This window comes from Mirounga angustirostris, unplaced genomic scaffold (assembly GCF_029215605.1).
Source record: "Mirounga angustirostris isolate CCGP_5_RB_7025 unplaced genomic scaffold, mMirAng1.0.hap1 SCAF_1, whole genome shotgun sequence".
Classification (NCBI taxonomy): Eukaryota; Metazoa; Chordata; class Mammalia; order Carnivora; family Phocidae; genus Mirounga; species Mirounga angustirostris.
Genome location: NW_026991709.1, coordinates 215,495,018 through 215,514,958, shown reverse-complemented (window position 1 = coordinate 215,514,958; position 19,941 = coordinate 215,495,018). Strand labels below are relative to the sequence as shown.

Here is a 19,941-nt window from a genome sequence, read left to right as displayed (position 1 = left end):
GACCTTTTATTGTCCGATCGTCAAGTGTCCCCCCTCCCACCCCCGCCCGCCCAGTGGCCTCCAGCTGCGCCCCCATGCGGCCTCCCAGCCCCCCATCAGTCCTTGAACCTCCGGGCCGCCTGCATCTTGCGGTAGTAGCTCTCGGCCTCGGCCTCGCCCGCGGCCTCCCGCTCGCCCAGCACCAGGCCGCTGGCTTTGCGCCTCAGCGTGGACTCGCGGCTGGCCGGCCCCAGCGCGCCGTCGGCCACGCTCAGCGGGGGCAGCCCCTCGCCGGTGGCCAGGTTGACCGTGGCCACGGCCCCGAACCGCGGCTCCTCTTGGTCCACGTCGCTGATGGACGAGCCGGGGGACACACCCGGCGGCTTGGGCCCCCCGCGGAAGCCGCGGGCCAGGTCCCCCAGCTCGTAGCCGCCCTCGCCCTCCACCCCCTTGGCCGCGCCGCCGGCCGTCTTCCACTCCCAGGGCCCGTTACCCGCGGACAGGTGGACCACGGGATGGTGGGGCGCGTGCGCGTCGATGGTGACGATGCTGGCCGAGTCGCGGTCCGACGGCGAGCGGTACTGCGAGGAATCGGAGCTGGCGCTGGAGGACGAGGCGGTCTCCGCCACCTTGGGGCCAGGCCCGCCCGGCGCCTTGGACATGGCGATCACCTGCAGCAGCCGCGGGGGGTTGGCCACGCGGGGTTGTGCGGAGGCTGCCGCCGCCGCCGCCGCCCCGCTCTTCTCTGCCATCATGAGCCACTTGGCCCGCACGGCCGCACTGCTTTTGGGAGACAGGCCCGCGGCCGCCTGCGCCCCCTCCTCGGGGATGTGCACCAGCGGCTGGGGCCCAGCTCGCGGGGGGAGAATGACCCGAGGCCCCAGACCCGGCCGGGCCTGGACGGTGGGGTAGAGTGAGGGTGGGGCCGGACCGCCTTCCTCGCCCTCCTCCTCTTCCTCCTCTTCCTCCTCCTCCTCCTCCTCCTCCTCCTCTTCCTCCTCCTCCGCCATGGGCTCCGCAGGTGCCCGCAGGTGCCCGGGGCTGGCCTCGTCGGGCAGCCCCAGGCCACGGCCCTCCAGCGACTTCTGCTTCCACTCACTGATGAGCTGCTTGGAGCGGGAGGCGTCAAGGGGCACGTGGATGGTCATGTGGCGGCGAGCGGGGTCATCCAGGGAGGGCGTGCTGACGCGGGGCAGCGTGTGGCTGAAAGTGACCATGTTCTCCTTGCCCATGGGGCTGCGCGGGGCCAGCAAGTCCACGTCCACACTGGCCCGCTTTAGGCTGCCCAGTGATGTCTTCTCTCTGGCTACGGGCCGGGGCACGCCTTCCAGCCGCCCTGGCGGGCCCAGCTCGTCCGTGCTCACGGACTTGTTCTGCTGGTACACGGAGTCGTGGCCCCGCTGGGTCAGAGCCCGAAGCGCATCCTTGGCAGGGGCCAGCGCCGTCGGCTTCTCTGCAGTCGGGGCCTGGAAGTTGCCCACAGCGTGGCAGGCCTGGGGGTGAGGCAAGGGCTGAAGACCAGGGATCTCACCACGCAACAGACCTGCCAAGGCGGTCCGAGGGGGGAAGGCTGGCCCTCAGTGCAGAATCAGAGGACTGAGTCCCACTCTCTTCCCAATGGGGCAAGCTCCGGTCATGCCACTCAGGCTCTCAACATTCAGCAAGTCTGAGCCCAAGAGATTCTGACTCCAGCATTCCAAGGGAGGAGACTCACCAGGGTCCCCCCAGGGTAGGGCCAGGCCTACCCCCTCGGATGTCCCCCTGGGGGCCGGCCTCCACCCTGGACCTGCCCCTCGGGGCTGGCCTCCACCCTCAGACCTCCCCCTCGGGGCTGGCCTCCGCCCTCGGATCTCCCTCCACCTCGGACCTCTCCCTGAGGGCCGGCCTCCACCCTCGGACCACCCACTCAGGGCTGGTCTCCGCCCTCAGACCTCCCCCCACCTCGGACCTCCCCCTGGGGGCCGGCCTCCACCCTTGGACCTCCCTCCACCTCGGACCTCCCCCTGGGAGCCGGCCTCCACCCTCAGACCTCCCTCTGCCCTCGGACCTCCCCCGGGGGTCGGCCTCCACCCTCGGACCTCCCCCTGGGGGCCGGCCTCCACCCTCGGATCTCCCTCCACCTCGGACCTCCCCCTGGGCGTCGGCCTCCACCCTGGACCTCTCCCTGGGGGCTGGCCTCCACCCTTGGACCACCCACTCGGGGCTGGTCTCTGCCCTCAGACCTCCCCCCACCTCGGACCTCTCCCTGGGGGCTGGCCTCCACCCTCGGACCACCCACTCGGGGCTGGTCTCTGCCCTCAGACCTCCCCCCACCTCGGACCTCTCCCTGGGGGTCGGCCTCCACCCTCGGACCACCCACTCGGGGCTGGCCTCTGCCCTCGGATCTCCCTCCACCTCGGACCTCCCCCTGGGGGTCGGCCTCCACCCTCGGACCTCCCCCTCGGGGCTGGTCTCCGCCCTCGGACCTCCTCCCACCTCGGACCTCCCCCCGGGGGCGGGCCTCCACTCTCGGACCTCCCTCCACCTCGGACCTCCCCCTGGGGGCCGGCCTCCACTCTCGGACCTCCCTCCACCTCGGACCTCCCCCTGGGGGCCGGCCTCCACTCTCGGACCTCCCTCTGCCCTCGGACCTCCCCCCGGGGGTCGGCCTCCACCCTCGGACTTACCCCTCGGGGCTGGCCTCCACCCTCGGATCTCCCTCCACCTCGGACCTCCCCCCTGGGGTCGGCCTCCACCCTCGGACCTCCCCCTCGGGGCTGATCTCCGCCCTCGGACCTCCCCCCGGGGGCGGGCCTCCACCCTCAGACCTCCCTCTGCCCTCGGACCTCCCCCCGGGGGTCGGCCTCCACCGTCGGACTTACCCCTCGGGGCTGGCCTCCGCCCTCGGATCTCCCTCCACCTCGGACCTCCCCCCGGGGGCCGGCCTCCGCCCTTGGACCGCCCCACCTGGGGCCGGCCTCCCCGTCCCCTCACCAGGTAGGCGGCGATGCCAGCCCCGATGAGGAAGCCCGCGTAGACGTCCACCGGGTGGCTGCGGTACTGCGTGATCTGGGTGAGGCCGCAGACGCCCGCCGCGATGGCGAAGGCGAACACCAGGATGGGCTTGAGCAGCTTGGTGGTGTCCGAGATGACCGAGTTGAAGTACATCTGGGGGCGGGGCGGGGCGGGTCAGAGCGTGGCTCCCCGCCAGCCGCCGGGCTCGGGCTCGGGGCAGGCCAGGACTCACCGACACGTAGACCGCAGCGAAGGCGGACAGCGTGGCGTGCTGTGACGGGAAGGTCTTCCTGTAAGAGGCGGCAGGTGAGCGGGCGGGCTCCGCGCCCCTCGGGGCCTCCGGCCCCCGCCCCGCACGGCTGGGCGGGGGCCAACTCACCGCGCAGACAGGATGGCGTGGGTGTCGTGGCCGGAGCAGATGTCCTGCGTGATGTAGGGGTTGGCCTCGCACGACGTGGCCAGCAGCGTGTAGTTGGGCTTGCAGACCGTCAGGAAGAAGGGCGCGTGGTAGCCGGTGGCCAGCTGGATGACGTCGGTCACCAGGGCGGTGGCGCACAGGCCGAACACGTGGACGCCTGCGGGGCAGCGGGGTCAGGGCTGGGGAGGGGAGCCGGCGCGTGCACACGGAGGGCGTGGGGGGGGTGCCCTCTGGCGAACTCACCCACAAACCGCACCGTGCGCCGCAGGAAGGAGTTAAAGCTGCAGCCCCCCGCGCTGATGCTGCCCTCGGTCCCGCCTGGGCCCCCGCCGCGGCCCCACAGCCGGGACTGCAGACAATACAGCATGCCCTCGCCGACCATGATCTGCCCGACAGGGAGGCGTTCAGCCAGGCTCCCGGCCAGGGGGTGCCCACAGGCCAGCCCAGGCCCCCCGGCGCCTGGGACTCACCGAGGCCGCGGGGGCTGCAAAGGCCAAGCTGAGCAGCATGAGCAGCGGGATGAGCTCCTCGTTGGTCTCCACGTAGGGCATGGAGAGCGTGCGGTCATAGCACTGGAAACCCACCTTGGCCGGCTTGAAGAGGTCGGTCAGCTCCAAGAAGTAGAGGGACACGACGGAGGACGCCACTATGGGGAGCTGCAGGAGGGCGGCAGCCAGGGTCACCCCACCCTTGCTCACCGAGCCGCCCGTCCACTACCCATGCTGCGGTCTGGCCGTCCGGCCGCCGTCCTTCCCTCACTCGGGCCTCGAGCAGCTACTGAGCTCAGATTTGGGCGGACCTTCTGATGGGCGCGGACTCTCCCAGCGTCCTACACCTTCCCTTCTGGGCCACAGAACACCCACAGGGGCCAGGCTGGGGCTGGCACTATGGGGACCAGAGTATGCGGGTGCCTGGGGGGCTGGCTGCCTCAGGAAGTCCCCCTCTCCAGTTCATGGATGGGGCCCCAGACGCAGATGAAGCCCACGAGCCACGAGAGGCCTCCCTCTTCACTCCTGCCTTGAATGGCACTTTAAGGGGGGGCCTCGGCCCTCACTCCTGCCCTGACCGGGGGTCCCCAGAGGGGAAAACGCCAAAGGTGGGCTTGTAGAAGCTGGGCTCTAGTCCAAGGAGCACTTATTGAGCGCTTGCTGCATGCAGGAATGAGGCCCAAGGCAGTTGAGTGAAGGGGTTCCCAGCCATCTGCTGGACTCGAATCCTGGCTCCACCACTCCGCTCTCCGCTGTGCCTCAGTTTCCTCAGCTGAAAACAGGACTGAGAGTCACCACGTCCCAGGGCTTCAAGGTAGAACTGGGTGAGTAAGTATACAGAAGGTGCCTACACAGTGCCCAGCACACGCAGAGACTTCAGTAACAGTAGCTGCAGTTATTCCCTCCTCCGTGACCATGAGCACAACTGGGCTGGGGCGGCCCTACCACGTCAGGCAGTGGACAGGGTTTTCGGCGGGGCTGGGCAAGAGGGTCCTTGGAAGTGTCCTTCTCTGCTGAGGCCCTCATGGCTTTCCAAGCCTCCAGGCTGCAACGCCTGCCTGACTCCCCACTCCTGCCCTCTGCCCCCACCTCCTCCCAGCCGGAAACACCTGCTGGCGGGGGCCCACTCTGGAGCCCACCACCCCCAGAGGGTGTCTCTGTGCCACCCACTTCTCCTTGCATCTGGAGACTCTTACCCAGAAACCAGGGAGCATATCAGGCCCCCAGGAAAATGATTCACGATCATGATGTCCTCCTGCCCATGTACTTAATGTGTGTGTGTAAACACATTTATGTAAGACTCACAATAAGAGAAAAGCAAACTAGAGCAGACACAGCCTTGCACCCATCGGACTGGCCGAGCTCCAGAGCTCTAGGTGCCAGCCAGTAACGGGGACGGGCGCCCTGTAAAAGTCTGGCCTCCACAGGGGGCAACTTGGGGTCTGTCGGCAGGGATGTGATCTGCAGATAAGCTCACGCTTGGCAGACCAAAGGCCTTTCCTTACAGGAACGTCCGCGACAACCCCTGAATGTGCAGCTACCCGGGGTGGTGACTCGGAGCTGGGGTACTACACGGCCCTGCAAAGGGGTGGGTCAGAGGGAAGCTGAGAGCTCCCCTGGGAAAAAGCCAAGAGCAGAAACTTGTCTAAAAAGGTGTTGGGGGTCCTGGGATCGAGCCCCGCATCGGGCTCCCTGCTCAGCAGAGAGCCTGCTTCTCCCTCCCACTCCCCCTGCTTGTGTTCCCTCTCTCGCTGTGTCTCTCTCTGTCAAATGAATAATAAATAAAATCTTAAAGAAAAAAGGTGTTGGGGAAGGGCTGCACGTCTGACAGATGTGAGTGGGTGTGTGGAACACTTTCTGGAGGATGCAGGTGAGAGCAGGGGGTGAGGAGGACCGCAGGGAGGGAGCAGGTTTGCGGTGACCCTGAGAAGATACAACCTACTATGATGGGGATTTGAATGCAAATTTGAAAACAATCAGATTTTCTGCTCCTTGTGGAGGGACCCACTGGCCTGGGGGTGAGCCACTGGCTTTGTGACCCTGCACGTGGGGGGGGTTGCTCAGGATGGGGAACCCCGCTCATCTACCTGCACCCTGCCTGGACCCCTCTGTGGAGTGGGGTTTTCGTGGCAGGCGCAGCAGGGGGACCGTGGCCACAGGACGTATCCAAGGATGGATAAATACCACCCTGTGTGGTCATCAGCACTATGTGTCAGGCGACTGCGTTTAAATTCTATTCTTTTAAACATTCATAAAGCCCTCACTGTGTGCCAGGCCTGTTCTCTCAGAGGCTTATGGGACTCGCCCCAGCCTCCTCGGTTAGCAGAGGAGGGGTCTGAACTTAGACCCTGATGCCTCATAGCCCACGTGCTGGAGGAAGACCCTGCACGGCCCCAGCGCCTTGCTCCAGCCCCTCCAGGTGACCTGTACCCCAGTCTGAATGTCCCACTTGCCAGAATTTGTGCCGGCTGTTTCCTTAGCCCAGAACGCCCTTCTGTGCCTCTCGAACTCCTACTCACCCTGCACAGCCCGATTCCTCTGACCCCCACACCCAGGCGCCCTGGCTGTGCCCCTACCTGCGGCCGACCCGAGCTGTGCCCACCCCAGTCCTTTAGCGTAGAGGTCCCTGAGGGCGTGTAGGACAGAGGCCTTTGCCCCGCCCCCACCGGTGCGACGCCCCCGCCCCCCCCACTCACCTCCACGAAGTAGAAGCAGGGAAGAAGCGTCATGCTGTCCTTTGGGGTTTTATTCTTCTCCTTGGTCGCGATCATGGTGCCGCGGGCTCCACAGGCCGTGGTTGGAGGGGACAAAGACGCGCTGGAGGAGGGGAGGCGCAGTCTGAGCCCTGGGGGGACCCGGTGCCCAGGGCCTGCGGGGGAGGGGCGGGCAAAGATACGCCAGAACCTCCCGGGGAAACTGAGGCTGGGGGGAGAGGGGTGTCCCCGCGGCCTCCCCTCGCGCACTGCGGCCCTGCCAAGCAATCCAGCTGCCGGGCACCCCCACACACCCCAGATGGGGGCTCGGGGGGGCCCAGTAGAGGGCGGGGCCGGCCTGATTTAGGAGTCCCCGGGCCGGGGCCGCTCCCCGCGTCAGGGCGGGGGCCCCCGGGAAGGGGCGGAAGGAGGGTCCCGGCGGCCGGAAAAGGGGTGCGGCCCGGGCCCTCCGCCCGCAGTCCCCTCACCTGGCGCGCGGGCGCTTGGAGGGCGGAGCCGGCGGCCGCGGCGGGCAGGGGCTGCGGCGCGGCGAGCACAAAGCGCGGCCCTTCCCCCGCGGCGGCGGAGGGGAACCGCGACCGGGAGGCGGGGAGGGGAGGGGGCCCCGCCCGGCCCGAGACCCCGCGCCCGCGACGGCCTACGTGCGGCGCGAGGGGCGGCGGCTCTTTGTCTCGGCGCGTCGGGGGCGCTGCGCGCGTCCGTCGCCGGGCTGCCTCCCGGGGCGTGCGCTGAGTGCGCGCCGGGCTCCCGCCTCCTGGGTCTGGGGGCCTCGGGGGTCTCTGGGGTCTCGGGTCCCCGTAGTGGCGGGCTAGGGCCGGGGCCGGCGCTCCCCTCCCCTCCCGGGCCCCTCGCGTCGGCCTCGGGAGCCCCATCGACGCTGGGCGCGGGGCGGGGTCTCTGGGTCCCTGGGTCCCTGGCTGCCCCTGCGTGTCCCCGGGTCTCCCGCTGTCTCTGCCCGCCCCACGCCCCGTCTCCGTCCCCTCCCCGGGGTCCGCCGCTCGGCGGCGCACGTTTCCTTGGCGAGGGCCCCGGGCGCCGGCGCTGTCTGGAGACAAAAGAGGCTGGGGGGCTTCTTGCCCTGGCTCCCTACCGTGCCGCCCCCGCCCCGTGCGCCCACCGGCGGTCTGCCCTGGGCTCCACCGGTCTGCAGGCCCCTCGCCAGGCTCCCAGCGGGCCGGGGCGCACGGCAGGATGCCCCGGGATTGCGGGGGCGGCGGGTACGGTCCTCCTGGTGAATACGGGGTGCGCACCTAGGCAGTGCTTGCTGTTGACGGGTGTTCCCTCCTTACCACACACACGCATGGGGAGGACAGACTGGCTGACCCTTCATTTTATGAATGGGGAAACTGAGGCCCAGAGAACTTAAATCACTGTCCAAGGTCGCCAGGCCCCAAACGACAGGCCTTTATTCGGTTCATTTATTCACCATCTCTTGAACACCCACTGTATACTCGGCCCTAGGGAGTCCCTGGGGAGCCACTGGCAAGTGGGACGGACCCTGACTACCAATCCTGAAGTTAAGCGTCTCATTAGAGTAGGGGGTGGGGGCTGCATTAATTGAGCGCCTACTGTTTGTCGCCCCTGGTCTTTATTTCTATTCAGCCCTGTAGACCCCATCCCCATCCTGCTTGGACCCTTCCTGTTTTGAAAGAGACAGCTCCGTGGGTTTTGCAAGACGAAGGTCTGTGTGGTGAAGACTGAGTTCCAGAGGGTTCAAATCCCACCGGGGCCTCAGTTTCCTCACCTGTAAGTGGGCATGACAAGTGCTGCACCAGGCTGGCTGTCCCACCTCCCCAAAACCTCTGTGTGGGCCTTGGTTTCCTCTGCCAGCCAGGGGCGGCCCCAGGGCGGTGGTTGGGAATCCTGGTGTTGAAAGGTGACCACAAACAGCCCTCCAGAGGCAGGAGGAGAAGGGGAAAATGGGGCAATCCCTCTTGGGTGCTTCCTGGGGGCAGGAGCAGGAAGGCTTATCCTGGGGGACCCTCCTGACATCGCGGGGTTCTGGGAGAGGGTGTGGGGGAACCTAAGGATCAGGGACGGAGGTCCTTCCTCCAGGTGAGGGATCCCTGGTGATGGAGGGGGGGCAGGGCCGGGCTGTGGTGGCACATTGCCCAGCTGGGGAGCCTGGACTTGAGTCTGGGACACTAGAGAGCCATGGGGGAGCTTAGAGCAGGAAAGAGGGGTTGAGCACACTGGGTGCTGCTCAAAAACGTACCCATATTAATTCACTCACCACAGCTCTTGAGGGATTGATGAGGCAGCAGGTGTGAGCAGGGACCCTGAGGTCACCCAAGTGGGAAGGGATGGAGCTGGGTCTCCAGAGCCAGTCCTTTCTCCTGGTCCATGGGAGAGGAAAGGGTGGACGGGCGGGATCAGGAGGGGAAGCAGACATGAGGGCACTGGACTGAGGCAGAGGCCCGAGGGACACAAAGAGACACTGCACCATGAGGCTCGGTGAGGACCAGGCCCAAGCCCCCAGGACCCCAGCATTCCACCCTGACTCCCACTCCCCAAACCACCCGGAGCTGCCCGTGGGAGGGAAGAGCACCCTGGAAGAGCCACCCACAGCCCCAGACACACACTGGTGTCCCTGAGGCATTGGGGGACCACCACCCTTCCCAACCTCTCAGTCTCACCTTGGAAATAAATCCCATTTAAAAAAATTAGCTGTTTTAAGGGATGCCTGGGTGGCTCCGTTGGATAAGCGTCTGCCTTCGGCTCAGGTCATGATCTCAGGGTCCTGGGATCGAGCCCCGCATCGGGCTCCCTGCTCCACGGGGAGCCTGCTTCTCCCTCTGGCCCTCCCCCCTGCTCTTGCATTTACACTCTCTCTTTCTCTCACTCTCAAGTAAATAAATAAAATCTTTTAAAAAAATGAGCTGTTTTAAACTGTGCCATGCAATGGTTTTTTAATATCTTCACAGAGTTGTGCAACCATCACCACAGTCTAATTCCAGAACATTCCATCACTCCAAACAAACCCCGTCCCCATCAGCTGTCACCCCCAGCCCCTCCCCCAGCCTCCAGCCCCCACGGGCCCCCTTCCCGTCCGTGGATGAGCCTGTTCTGGACGTGTCACCCACGTGGACCCACACCCCGCGTGGCCTTCCGTGTCTGGCTCCCTCCCTGAGCGTCATGGGCTCGGGGTCCGTCCCCGGGGCAGCGCGTGTGGGCCCCTCGCTCCTGCTCGCTCCCGCATGTGGTGGACCTAGTGTGTATCTGCTCACAAGTTTATGGACGTTCTTCTGACTGCTGCGAACATCCGTGGTGCATATTTATCTGCGTCGCTGGGCATGCACCTGCTCAGGAGTGTGACTCTCTGCAGGACTTTCTGAGGAACAGCCAGACCGTTTCCCTCAGCGCCCCCGGCTCGCACCCCCCAGCAGTGCCCGCAGGCTCCGACTTCCCCACACCCTCAGGTTCCGTGATCTTTCCTTGGAGCTGTTCTAGTGGGCATGGAGCGGTGCCTCGGGCCCGTCTGCACTTCCCCAGAGACTCACGATCTCCAGCATCATTTCAGGGCGTGTTGGCCATCTTCATCCTGTCTTTGGGGAGTGTCCACTCAGCTTCTTTGCCCGTTTTGAGACTGGACCATTTGTCTTTCTGTTGTTAGGCCTAAGAGTTCTTGATATATTCCGAATACCCAATCTTGCCTTTCTCTCCCCTTGGTCCCTATCTCTTGCCGGGTCCTGGATGTCTTAGACCTCCGAAGACCCTGCTGAGAGATGGGGGAGGGGAGGCCACTTCCGCACCGACCCCCAGCTCTGGGGACTCCACGGCCGCTCCTACCCACTTCACAGACACACAAACTGAGGGCAGGTGAGGACCCACCCGGGTTCCCAGATAAAAACTCCTGTAGGATGCTCCTCGAAGAGCTGGTCACAGAAGGCCACGGGGGGTGTGAGTCCACATGCGTGACACGTCCAAACCAGGCTCATCCACAGACGGGAAGGGGCCGGGGTGGGGGAGGGGCCACTAATGGTCAGGAGGTTTCTTTTTGGGGTGCTGGGGTGTTTTAAAACTAACATGGTGGTGGTTGTAGGGCTCTGTGAAGGCCCTAAACGCCCCTGCAGTGCACTCTTGAAATGGGTGACTCACACCCCCACGAAACGGCGAGAAAAGTAAAAAGTAGTGAAGCACACAGCCCAGAGCCAGCAGGACTCCCTCCCGGGCCTGCCGCCTCCACGGGCCCAGCACTCAGGCTGGGGAAACTGAGGCCGAAGCTGGCATTATGAGTGGCGTTAAAATCTCACCACCATGTTGGGTGTCGTGTGCTGGGTCTTGGCAACAGTGACTATCACCCACCCTCACCCACCCCTGGAGCGGGGGCTCATTTTACAGAGGGGGAAACTGAGGCACGGGGCAGGGCCGTTGGAGGGGTCCAGGCAGGCCCTGGGAGCAGTTGGTGGTGGAGGCCTTGGGCAGCATCCCGTTTTCCATCTGGGAAGGGCTGGTGCCATGCCTGGGGGAGGGGGTGCGCCTGGCTCCCCAGCCGTCCAGCCCACCCCGTCAGGCCCACACGCAGACTCCTGGCCCTGCTGGCTGGCTTGCAGGTGACCTCCGGGGCCAGCGAGTGCCCACCCCCCACCAGGCATCCCAGTCTGTGCTGGGGGTCCAGCTTCAGGAGGGAGGCCCAGGTGGGAGGGACCAGAAGGCCCCAGGCCCTGCTCCCCTGGACTTAGAGAGGGAAAGCCACGGGCCCAGCCACACAGCCAGACCTGCCCGAATGGTCCTGGACCTGGTGGGGAGGGGAGGCCCGGGGTCTTCCCAGGGATGGGGCTGAGACTGAGGTGTGCCCCCCCACCCCCAGCAGCGAGGGGACGTCAGAGCCTTGCTGGCCTCCATTCAGGCTCAGGGGACTCGCTTCTTGGCGGGGCAGGGGGAGCTGGATCCTTGCTCATTTCCTGCTTCTGGGACTGTGGTCAGTCGGTGAGGCGGAGGAGGGAGGTGGGGGGACTCCGGACAGCGGAAGGGTCTCCTCCATCTCCTCACCTGGATGCAGAAGGGGATCCAGCCGCCCGGTCCCGGGGTGGGTGTGGAAGGTCAGGGGTCCCCCCTCCGGCGTTGCTGCTGGGGAATGCCGGTCTCCACCGGGAGCCACAGCAGAGGCCGTGCCCCGAAGGACCTGCTCCTGCAGGTGGGGGCAGTGGCAACACGAGGGGGACGCTACAGGAGAGGGGAGCCCATGGGGGGCCCAGCTAGCCGGCCTTCTGCGGCGGGACACCTGTTCCAGATGTCCGCGCTCTGACAGGGCCACAGTGAACTCTTCTGCACGTCGAGCCCTACAAAGCCTCTCCAGGGCAGACACACCAGTGGGGCCATCGGGCCCCCCAGCAGAATCGGAGACTGCCCACATCCCCACATCTTTACCGACGCCGGCGGCCACGGTTGTGACATTTTTACGGTTGCTCTGGGGGAATGGTGCCTTCCTGTGTGGCCTGCATCTCCCGGGCAGGCCCCCCCTTCGGTGCTGGCTCACCCCGCGGCCGGCGGGGACCGGTATCAGCACCCACTGTCATCCTGCACGCTCCCTGCTTGCAGACCCAAGTCCTCGGTCACAGCAGAGCTAACCCGCTTGAGCTCTGCCGACCCCTGGCCTTGAGGAGTGAAGGCCCAACTTTGCCAGAAGATAAGGCCCGCCTGCATTCGGAAACCGCTTCCCGGGATGCCAGCGGGTCCGGTCAGGGTCGTGCCCACATGACGGCCCGCCCCGGCTCGCGCCTGCTGCGTGCAGCCCCCCTCCCTCGACAAAGGTGGCTTTTGGGGCCTCTGTCCACCTCTTCCCGGGTCGCCCGCTTCCCGAATAAAGCCCCCTTCCCTTTCCCACCCTCCCCTGGCTCCCGAGTATTGATTCCCTAGACCTGAGTTCAGAACAGGTTCTCAGTCCCGGGATGGACTGATGATTCACCTTCTGTGGTGGAGAAACCCCGTGGCCAGGATCCGTGGCAGTTACTGTCCAAGCTGGGATTGGACCCCGAATCTCTCTACAGACCGACAGACTGAAGTTCGTGTTGCTGAAGCTCTGGCTCCGGCTGGGCCCCAGTTCTGCCCTCTCCTGACTTGGTTTCCCCGTCCACTAGACCGTGATGCTATCCTCCACAGGGGCATAGTACCTCTGCCCCACAGACCGCCCGTGGGGGGTGGGCACCGGCTGCCAGGCGGCAGGGTGGGGGATGCCCCTCCCGCCTCCCAGCGTCCTCCACGCCACCGTGACCCCATCGACCAGGGGCGCCCCAACAGTGTGTGGGCTGGCGTCCTCGCCCACCGGGCCGGTGTCTGCCAGCGACAGGCCGTGCCCAGATCTGGCGGGCCTCCTCACGCTGGAAGAAAGCTGGTCCAGAATGAGGCCCCAGGGTCGAGTGTGGAATTGGAATTAGATGTCTCAAACATTCGAGCATTTTAACAGCGTGAGAAACGGTATTTATTAAACACCACGTGTCAAGTGCTGTGGGGTCGCTGGAGACCGTGAGGAACAGGACAGAGCAGGGCCTGCCCTTTTGGAGCTCTGAGACCCCATGGGTGGGGGGAGTCAGACATGCATCAAGGTAGAGCTGTGCACCCTCAGCCAGGGATTGTGGGTTTGTGTCCCACCTGGGGCACCAAACCCCACAAACCAACAAAACAGGTGCACACGGGACTTGGGTGGCATGCGCCCGACCCAGCCTAGAAGCATCAGGAAATTCCTGGAGGCATCTGGGACCCAAACTTCAAGTAGGAGTCTGTCAGGAAAAGGTGGGGGTGAGCATGCAGAGACAGGCACCTGCATGTGCAAAGGGCCCGGGGTTGGAACAAGATTTGTGGATTGCAGGAGGAAGGCTCAAGTTGTCAGAGCAGCAGCCAGGTCAGTGGTTCTGGGGTGGGAGTGGAGTACAGGAGCTGGGCCTGGAGGTGTCCTGGCTCAGGGAGACGGGGGCACCCTCTTCGTCTGTAACGGCCTGGCTCCTGGCACGGCCTCCTTCTGCCCAGGGCCTTGCGGCAGGAGCCCCAAAGGCTTCACTGGAGCGGCCCTCTTCCCAGCCTGTTCTCGACTCCCTGTCAGAGCAGACAAGCCTGGGGGGTGGGTGCCGTGACCTCCCGGGATCCCAGACCCGACCATCACTCCCCCCACCTCCCACACCTTGGTGCCTCCATCCTTGGCCCTCCTTATGCCCACACCCTGGGCCTCCCTGCCCTTGGACCCGAGGCTGCGACCCTAATAAATAATCCATTCTCTCCAGACTTGGGCTTTGCTGGACGGGGCGCTGCGTGGCCTCCAGCCCCAGGGGCCGTGTTCCCCGCCCGCCAAGGCTCAGAGAGGCCGGGTGACTCACCTGAGGTCACACAGCGGCCGTGAGCGCCCATCCCAGATCTGTGAGATTGCCCTTGGCCTCCTCTCATTTCGGCTGAGAATATATTGAACCGCAAAGTCAGAAGACACACAAGGAACTGGTGAAAGACTATTTGCCCCTCGAGTCCCAGAAGGGTGTGTGCCTGACATAGAAAGGGCTAAAATATGCATATTAAATAATAAATGGTGTGTAAAATAATGTATACAACACATAATGGATATGATTATATACTATGTATTGTAGTTTATTAAGCTAAATAAAATGTTATTAAGGTAAATAAGGGGCGCCTGGGTGGCTTAGTGGGTTAAGCGTCCGGCGCTTGGTTTCCTCTCAGATCGTGATCTCAGGGTCGTGGGATCGAGCCCCACGTGGGGCTCCCTGCTCAGCGGGGAGCTTGCTTCTCCCTTTGCCTCTGCCCTTCCCCGCTCGCCCGCGTGCGTGTGTGCGCTCTCAGAAACAAAAGAAGACAAGTTAAACAATACATAGTTATTATAAATGACTATATATTTACATGCCTACCGCATATATACTTAAAAACAGAAGACAGATCGTGACAATAACTCTAACCTGTAAGGAGGGCCCACAGTCAGTACGGGAACAACAACCGGTAGCAGCTAAAGGTGTAAACAGACGGTTCTCAGCAAAGAACCCCAAAAGGCTCTTGAGCAGGTGGAGACGCCCTCACCTCACTGCGGTTCGAGAGACGTGAGCCAACCTCCCGAGACCCTGCTTCTTGGCGAGCGGATGTGCCGAGAGCTGCCGTCTGAGAACCAGCACTGTGGGCGGCCACGTACACAGTCCAGTGTCCCCAGCAGGAGACCGCGGAACGCACCCGCCACGGGAACGTGGCACCGCCGGGGAGAAGGTCCGGGCTCGTCGAGCCACCCCTCGCGGGGTCTCCATGGGATGGTGGCAACGTGGAAAGTGCGTGTGGAGGGGGAGACACCTGTCGCTGGGTGGCTGGTGTCCCCAGAAGCCCGCGAACACAGCGGCTCAGCTGGGCGGGGATGCACAGAGATTTCCAGCAGGGACTTTTTTTCTTTTTCAGATTTATTTATCATTTTAGAGAGAGCGTGAGTGAGCGAGCAGGGGGAGGTGCAGAGGGAGAGAGAGAATCTCCAGCAGACGCCGCGCTGAGCGAGGAGCCCGACGACATGGAGCTCGATCCCAGGACCCCGAGATCTCAACCCTGAGGTCATGACTTGAGCCAAAATCGAGAGTTGGCCGCTCAGCCGCCCCTCCTGCAGGCACTTTTTATGCATGTTTTAGGCGGTTGAACCGTAGGAGGGTAGAAGTGAAATTAAAAATGTGATAGTAAGTTAAAGAGCAGCAATCCACCGTGGGTGCCTGGAGGGAGCCCATGACTCAGGCGGTGCTCTGAGCCTCACCGAGCGCCAGCACCGCTGACCCCGAGTCACTGGAGGTCACTTGGGGTCTGAGGCAAGCACGGACCTCGAACCTCGGGGCCCACAAGGAGACGGCACAGCTCTGTCCTCTCCTGGCCGCTGCTGGGGTTTCAGGGACTGACTTCTCCACCATGAAGGTGAGGACAGGGGCTCTCATGGGCCTGCACTCTGCCCAGAGCTGCCCCTCAGCCCCCTGCCCTGAACCTAGGTGCCCCAATGCTGCCCAGCACCCCCAGAAGCCCCCGGTGCTCAGCCAGACTGACCGGCCACCAAGGTTAGTCGAGTTGCCATTAACCCGTTTTACAGATTGGGAGGCTGAGGCCCAGAGAGGAATGTCAGTGGCTCAGGACCTGAAGAGGTGACATCACTGCCTGCTCATTGTTCAGATGGGGAAACTGAGGCCCAAGGGGGCCCAAGAGCTTCTGATCCCCCAGCCGGGAGCTGTAACACAAGTAAGGAGTATTTTTCTCTTTGAAGGAGAAGAGGAGAGAAAGGGAGACAGACACACTGCAGCTGAGCCTCCCGTGCTTTCCCTGGATGCTGGCAGATCCGCTCGAGGCCTGTGTGGCCCCCACTGGCCTGCCCCGTGGCCGTTGCCTGTTACATCACCCACAGTTGGAGAGGGAGGTGGCTGAGGCCAGGCTTCCAGGCCCACTTCCCCTCCTCCGCCAGCCCAAGCTCTTGGAGGACACCCCCCAGGGCTCCCCACGCCCTTACCAAGCCGCTGCCTCCAGGCAGCCCTGCACTTACCTGCCTGCCCCCCGGGCCCCGGTGTGACCCACACCTGGAGCAGAGCACTTGGCAGGGGTCACGAGAGCCAGGCCTGCCTGCTTTCTCTTTCTCTACCTTCCTTCCTTCTCTCTCTCTCTCTTTCTTTCTCTTCTTTCTATATTTATTTTTTGGGTTGAAGTTTAATTTAAATGCACTCCACATTCCATACAATTCAACCATTTAACAATTCAGTGGCATTTGGTACATTCACAAAGTTGTGCAACCACCACCTCTATCTGATTCCAGAACATCCCATCAGCCCAAAAGCAACCCTGTTCCATCAGCTGTCACCCCCTATCTCCCCCCCCAGCCCCCTGGCCCCCATGAGCCCCCTTCCCGTCCATGGATGAGGCTGTTCTGGACGTGTCACCCATGTGGACTCACACCCTGTGTGGCTTCTGTGTCCGGTTCCCTCCCTGAGTGTCGTGGGCTCGGGGTCCGTCCCCGGGGCCACACGTGAGGGCGCCTGGCTCCTGCTTGCGGCCACGGGACGCTCCCGTGCGTGGGGACCGTGTGTGTATCTGTTCATCCGTCAGCTAATGACTTATTACACTCCTATGTGTGTTCGGTAGCCAAAGCCCCGTGGGGTAGGGCTGTTCTCATTGTCCCACTTAACAGCTGGGGAAACCGAGGCTCAGGAGGCCGTATTTCCTGCCCAGGATCACAGAGCCCAGCAGAACCTGAGCCCAGGCAGCAGGTGTATGTCTGCCCCCAGGAGAAGAGCCTGGGAATGAGGAGGGGCCGAGCCAGGTAGGGTGGTGACAGGGACGGGGACCAGAGTGATGAGGTGGCTTCCTGCGCTTACATCACCCTCGCCGTGGGTGGAGCACTTTCCAAACATCACTGCCCTGAGGGCGGTGCTCTCCCCGTCCCCACTTCACAGTGGGGACGGGGAGACACGGGCAGGGAGGCCCGGCTGGCCCGGGTGGGGCTGGGCGCCCCGCGGCCCTGCGGTTTCTGCGGGTGCACATGGGGCACCACGAAGGCGGGGAGGTGGACGTCCCGAGGTGCGAGGATACCGGGGCCCGGGCCAACAGAAGGCATGGCCGGTCCTGAGAGCAGAACGTCTGCAGGGGGACAGACGGAGGGGACGCAGCCCTGCGCGCACAGGCTGAGTGCGTTCCAAAGGGGAAACTGACTTCACAGAGCCGCCCGACCAGGCCTCAAGGTCAGCACCCTCGGCAGGAAGATGCACGGCCCCAGCGGCCTCGGAGGGGATGCCCGAGGAGACACGGGGTTGGCCTGTGGGACTCCTGCCAAGAACGCACGACCGCTTCCAACCCCACACTAGGGCCCCTGCATGACTGGCCAGCTCCCTGCAAGCACCACAAGGGACGGGAAAGGCTGTGGGGCTGTCCCAGAGCAGAGGAGACGCCATGTGGGGTCCTGGACCAGACAAGGGACGCCAGGTGGGATGCAGGAGGCCCACAGAGGAGGCCGACTTCAAAACAACCTGCAGGCCTGATTGTTTCGGGGGAAGCTGGGGGCGCAAACCTGGGAATTCTTCCGACTTCGGCCAGCATGAAATCATTTCAAAATGAGAGTTAAAAAACATTCATTTTTTTGTTCCGAAGTTTGGTGAGCTCCTCCCTCTCTTTGTGTAGGTTTAAACTTCTCAGAAATAAATACATAGGGGCGCCTGGGTGGCTCATTTGTTAAGCGTCTGCCTTCAGCTCAGGGCATGGTCCCGGGGTCCTAGGATCGAGCCCTGCATCGGGCTCCCTGCTCAGCGGGGAGTCTGCTTCTCCCTCTGCCTCCGCCCCTTCTCCCCACTCATGCTCTCTCTCTCTGTCAAATAAATAAATAAAATATATTTAAAAAATATATCTCCTTTTCATCTGGACTTCTCCCTGCAGACATCGGCAGAGGGTCGTTCTCTGTGGGGGCCTCCGGGGCACTGCTGGGGGCTGAGCAGCACGTCCAGTGGGACATCCACAATCACCCCAGGCCAGAGCCCCTGCCTTAGAAGGAAAAAGGAATCTCCAACACGAAAGGGGGGCAGACAGATGCTTCTGTGGGTCTCTGGAGGGCACACGGCTCTGTGGCCCCCACCACCTTTTATGTCCCTTTCCTGTCCCGCACTGAGTGGGGCTCACCCCAGCCCCTAGACACGCAGGCCACGTCTTGCTTCGCTGGGGCCACAGGGACCCCAAGAGGGAAGGAGTGCGGGGAGGGGCATTGTCAGCTTCCACGCCTTGGGGAGGAGTCAGGACCCCCCGCCCAAGCCCCTGTCTCCTCCCTGGGGTGCGGTTCTGACCCCCATGTTCCCCGAGGTCCCAGAGGTGCAAGGAGGAAGTGGGGATGCCAGCCCAGCTGTGGGGCAGCCCCAATGGCCTCCCCTAGTTGGGGCTTCAGAGGGGGTGGCAGGCAGGGGGTACCCCTGGGGCCCCTGCCCAACCCTGACCACAGCCCTCACACCCGTCCTGCTGGCCCTGTGTGGGGCCACATGTCCATCTGTCTGTCTGGGCCCTGCTGATTCTGGGGCAATGTCTACTCAAGCCCGTCAGTCCAATGCCCTCACCGCAGAATGGGGACACTGAGGCAGGATCAGGGCAGGGCTCCATCCACTGCTGGGGATGAATGCTCCAAGGAGAGCGGAAGAGGAGAGAATGGGAATCTCTGGGCCATTCCGCTGTTTCCCCATCTGTAAAATGGGCAAAACCCTGAGGGTGTCGTGGGAATTACGTTTGAGCCATGAGCTCCTGGGCCTCGGGCACAGTAAGTGCTCAGTAAGTGCTGGTGGGGATGAGGGTGCACGATCGCGGATGGGGGTGTAGGTGGGGGTGCGGGTGAGGGCGCAGGTGCATGATCGGGGCCGTGGGTGCAGGTGGGTGCGGGTGGGTGCAGGTGGGGGTGCGGGTGAGGGTGAAGGTGGGTGCGGGTGAGGGTGCAGGTCAGGGCGCAGGTGCACAATCGCGGCCGTGGGTGCAGGTGGGGGTGCAGGTGGGTGCGGGTGAGGGTGCAGGTGAGAGTGCGGGTGCGGGCGCGGGTGTAGGTCGGGGCGCAGGTGCATGATCGGGGCCATGGGTGCATGTGGGTGAGGGTGGGTGCAGGTGGGGGTGCGGGTGAGAGTGCGGGTGAGGGCGCGGGTGTAGGTCAGGGTGCAGGTGCATGATCAGGGCTGTGGGTGCAGGTGGGTGAGGCTGTGGGTGGGTGTGCAGGTGGGGGTGCAGGTGCATGATCGGGGCCGTGGGTGCAGGTTGGTGTGCAGGTGGGTGTGCAGGTGGGGGTGTGGGTGGGTGTGCAAGTGGGGGTGTGGGTGGGGGTGCGGGTGAGGGTGAAGGTGGGTGAGGGCGCAGGTGTAGGTCGGGGCGCAGGTGCATGATCGCGGCCATGGGTGCAGGTGGGGGTGCAGGTGGGTGCAGGTGGGTGCGGGTGGGTGCGGGTGTAGGTCGGGGCGCAGGTGCATGATCGGGGCCGTGGGTGCAGGTGGGTGCGGGTGGATGTGCTGGTGGGGGTGCAGGTGAGGGCACGGGTGCATGATCGGGGCCGTGGGTGCAGGTGGGTGCGGGTGGGTGCAGGTGGGGGTGCGGGTGGGGGCGCGGGTGTAGGTCGGGGCGCAGGTGCATGATCGCGGCCATGGGTGCAGGTGGGGGTGCAGGTGAGGGTGCAGGTGGGTGCGGGTGAGGGTGCGGGTGTAGGTAGGGGCGCAGGTGCATGATCGGGTCCGTGGGTGCAGGTGGGTGCGGGTGAGGGTGCAGGTGGGAGTGTGGGTGCGGGCGCGGGTGTAGGTCGGGGCTCAGGTGCATGATCGGGGCCGTGGGTACATGTGGGTGCGGGTGGGGGTGCGGGTGAGGGCGCGGGTGGGGGTGCGGGTGGGGGTGCAGGTGGGGGTGTGGGTGA

General features: G+C 64.1%; 1 protein-coding gene across 1 annotated transcript; it reads right to left on the bottom strand.

Moving 5' to 3' along the window:
• Positions 1-95: 95 nt before the first annotated feature.
• On the bottom strand, positions 96-18,197 carry PLPPR3 (phospholipid phosphatase related 3). The gene is made up of 7 exons (XM_045863509.2): positions 6,576-18,197; positions 3,862-4,047; positions 3,635-3,776; positions 3,353-3,548; positions 3,206-3,263; positions 2,953-3,126; positions 96-1,472 (listed from the first exon to the last, which is right to left on the bottom strand). The coding sequence occupies exons 1-7, from the start codon at positions 6,648-6,650 to the stop codon at positions 96-98; spliced, it is 2,208 nt and encodes a 735-aa protein (XP_045719465.1). The 5' UTR covers positions 6,651-18,197.
• Positions 18,198-19,941: the final 1,744 nt, after the last annotated feature.

Excerpts from the sequence above, each read along its gene's own strand:
- PLPPR3 (XM_045863509.2), bottom strand. The coding sequence starts at position 6,650 with ATGATCGCGACCAAGGAGAAGAATAAAACCCCAAAGGACAGCATGACG. Across the intron at positions 4,048-6,575 it reads CCTGCTTCTACTTCGTGGAG|CTCCCCATAGTGGCGTCCTC; the intron begins GTGAGTGGGGGG and ends GCCCTCCTGCAG. Across the intron at positions 3,127-3,205 it reads TCGCTGCGGTCTACGTGTCG|ATGTACTTCAACTCGGTCAT; the intron begins GTGAGTCCTGGC and ends CCCCGCCCCCAG.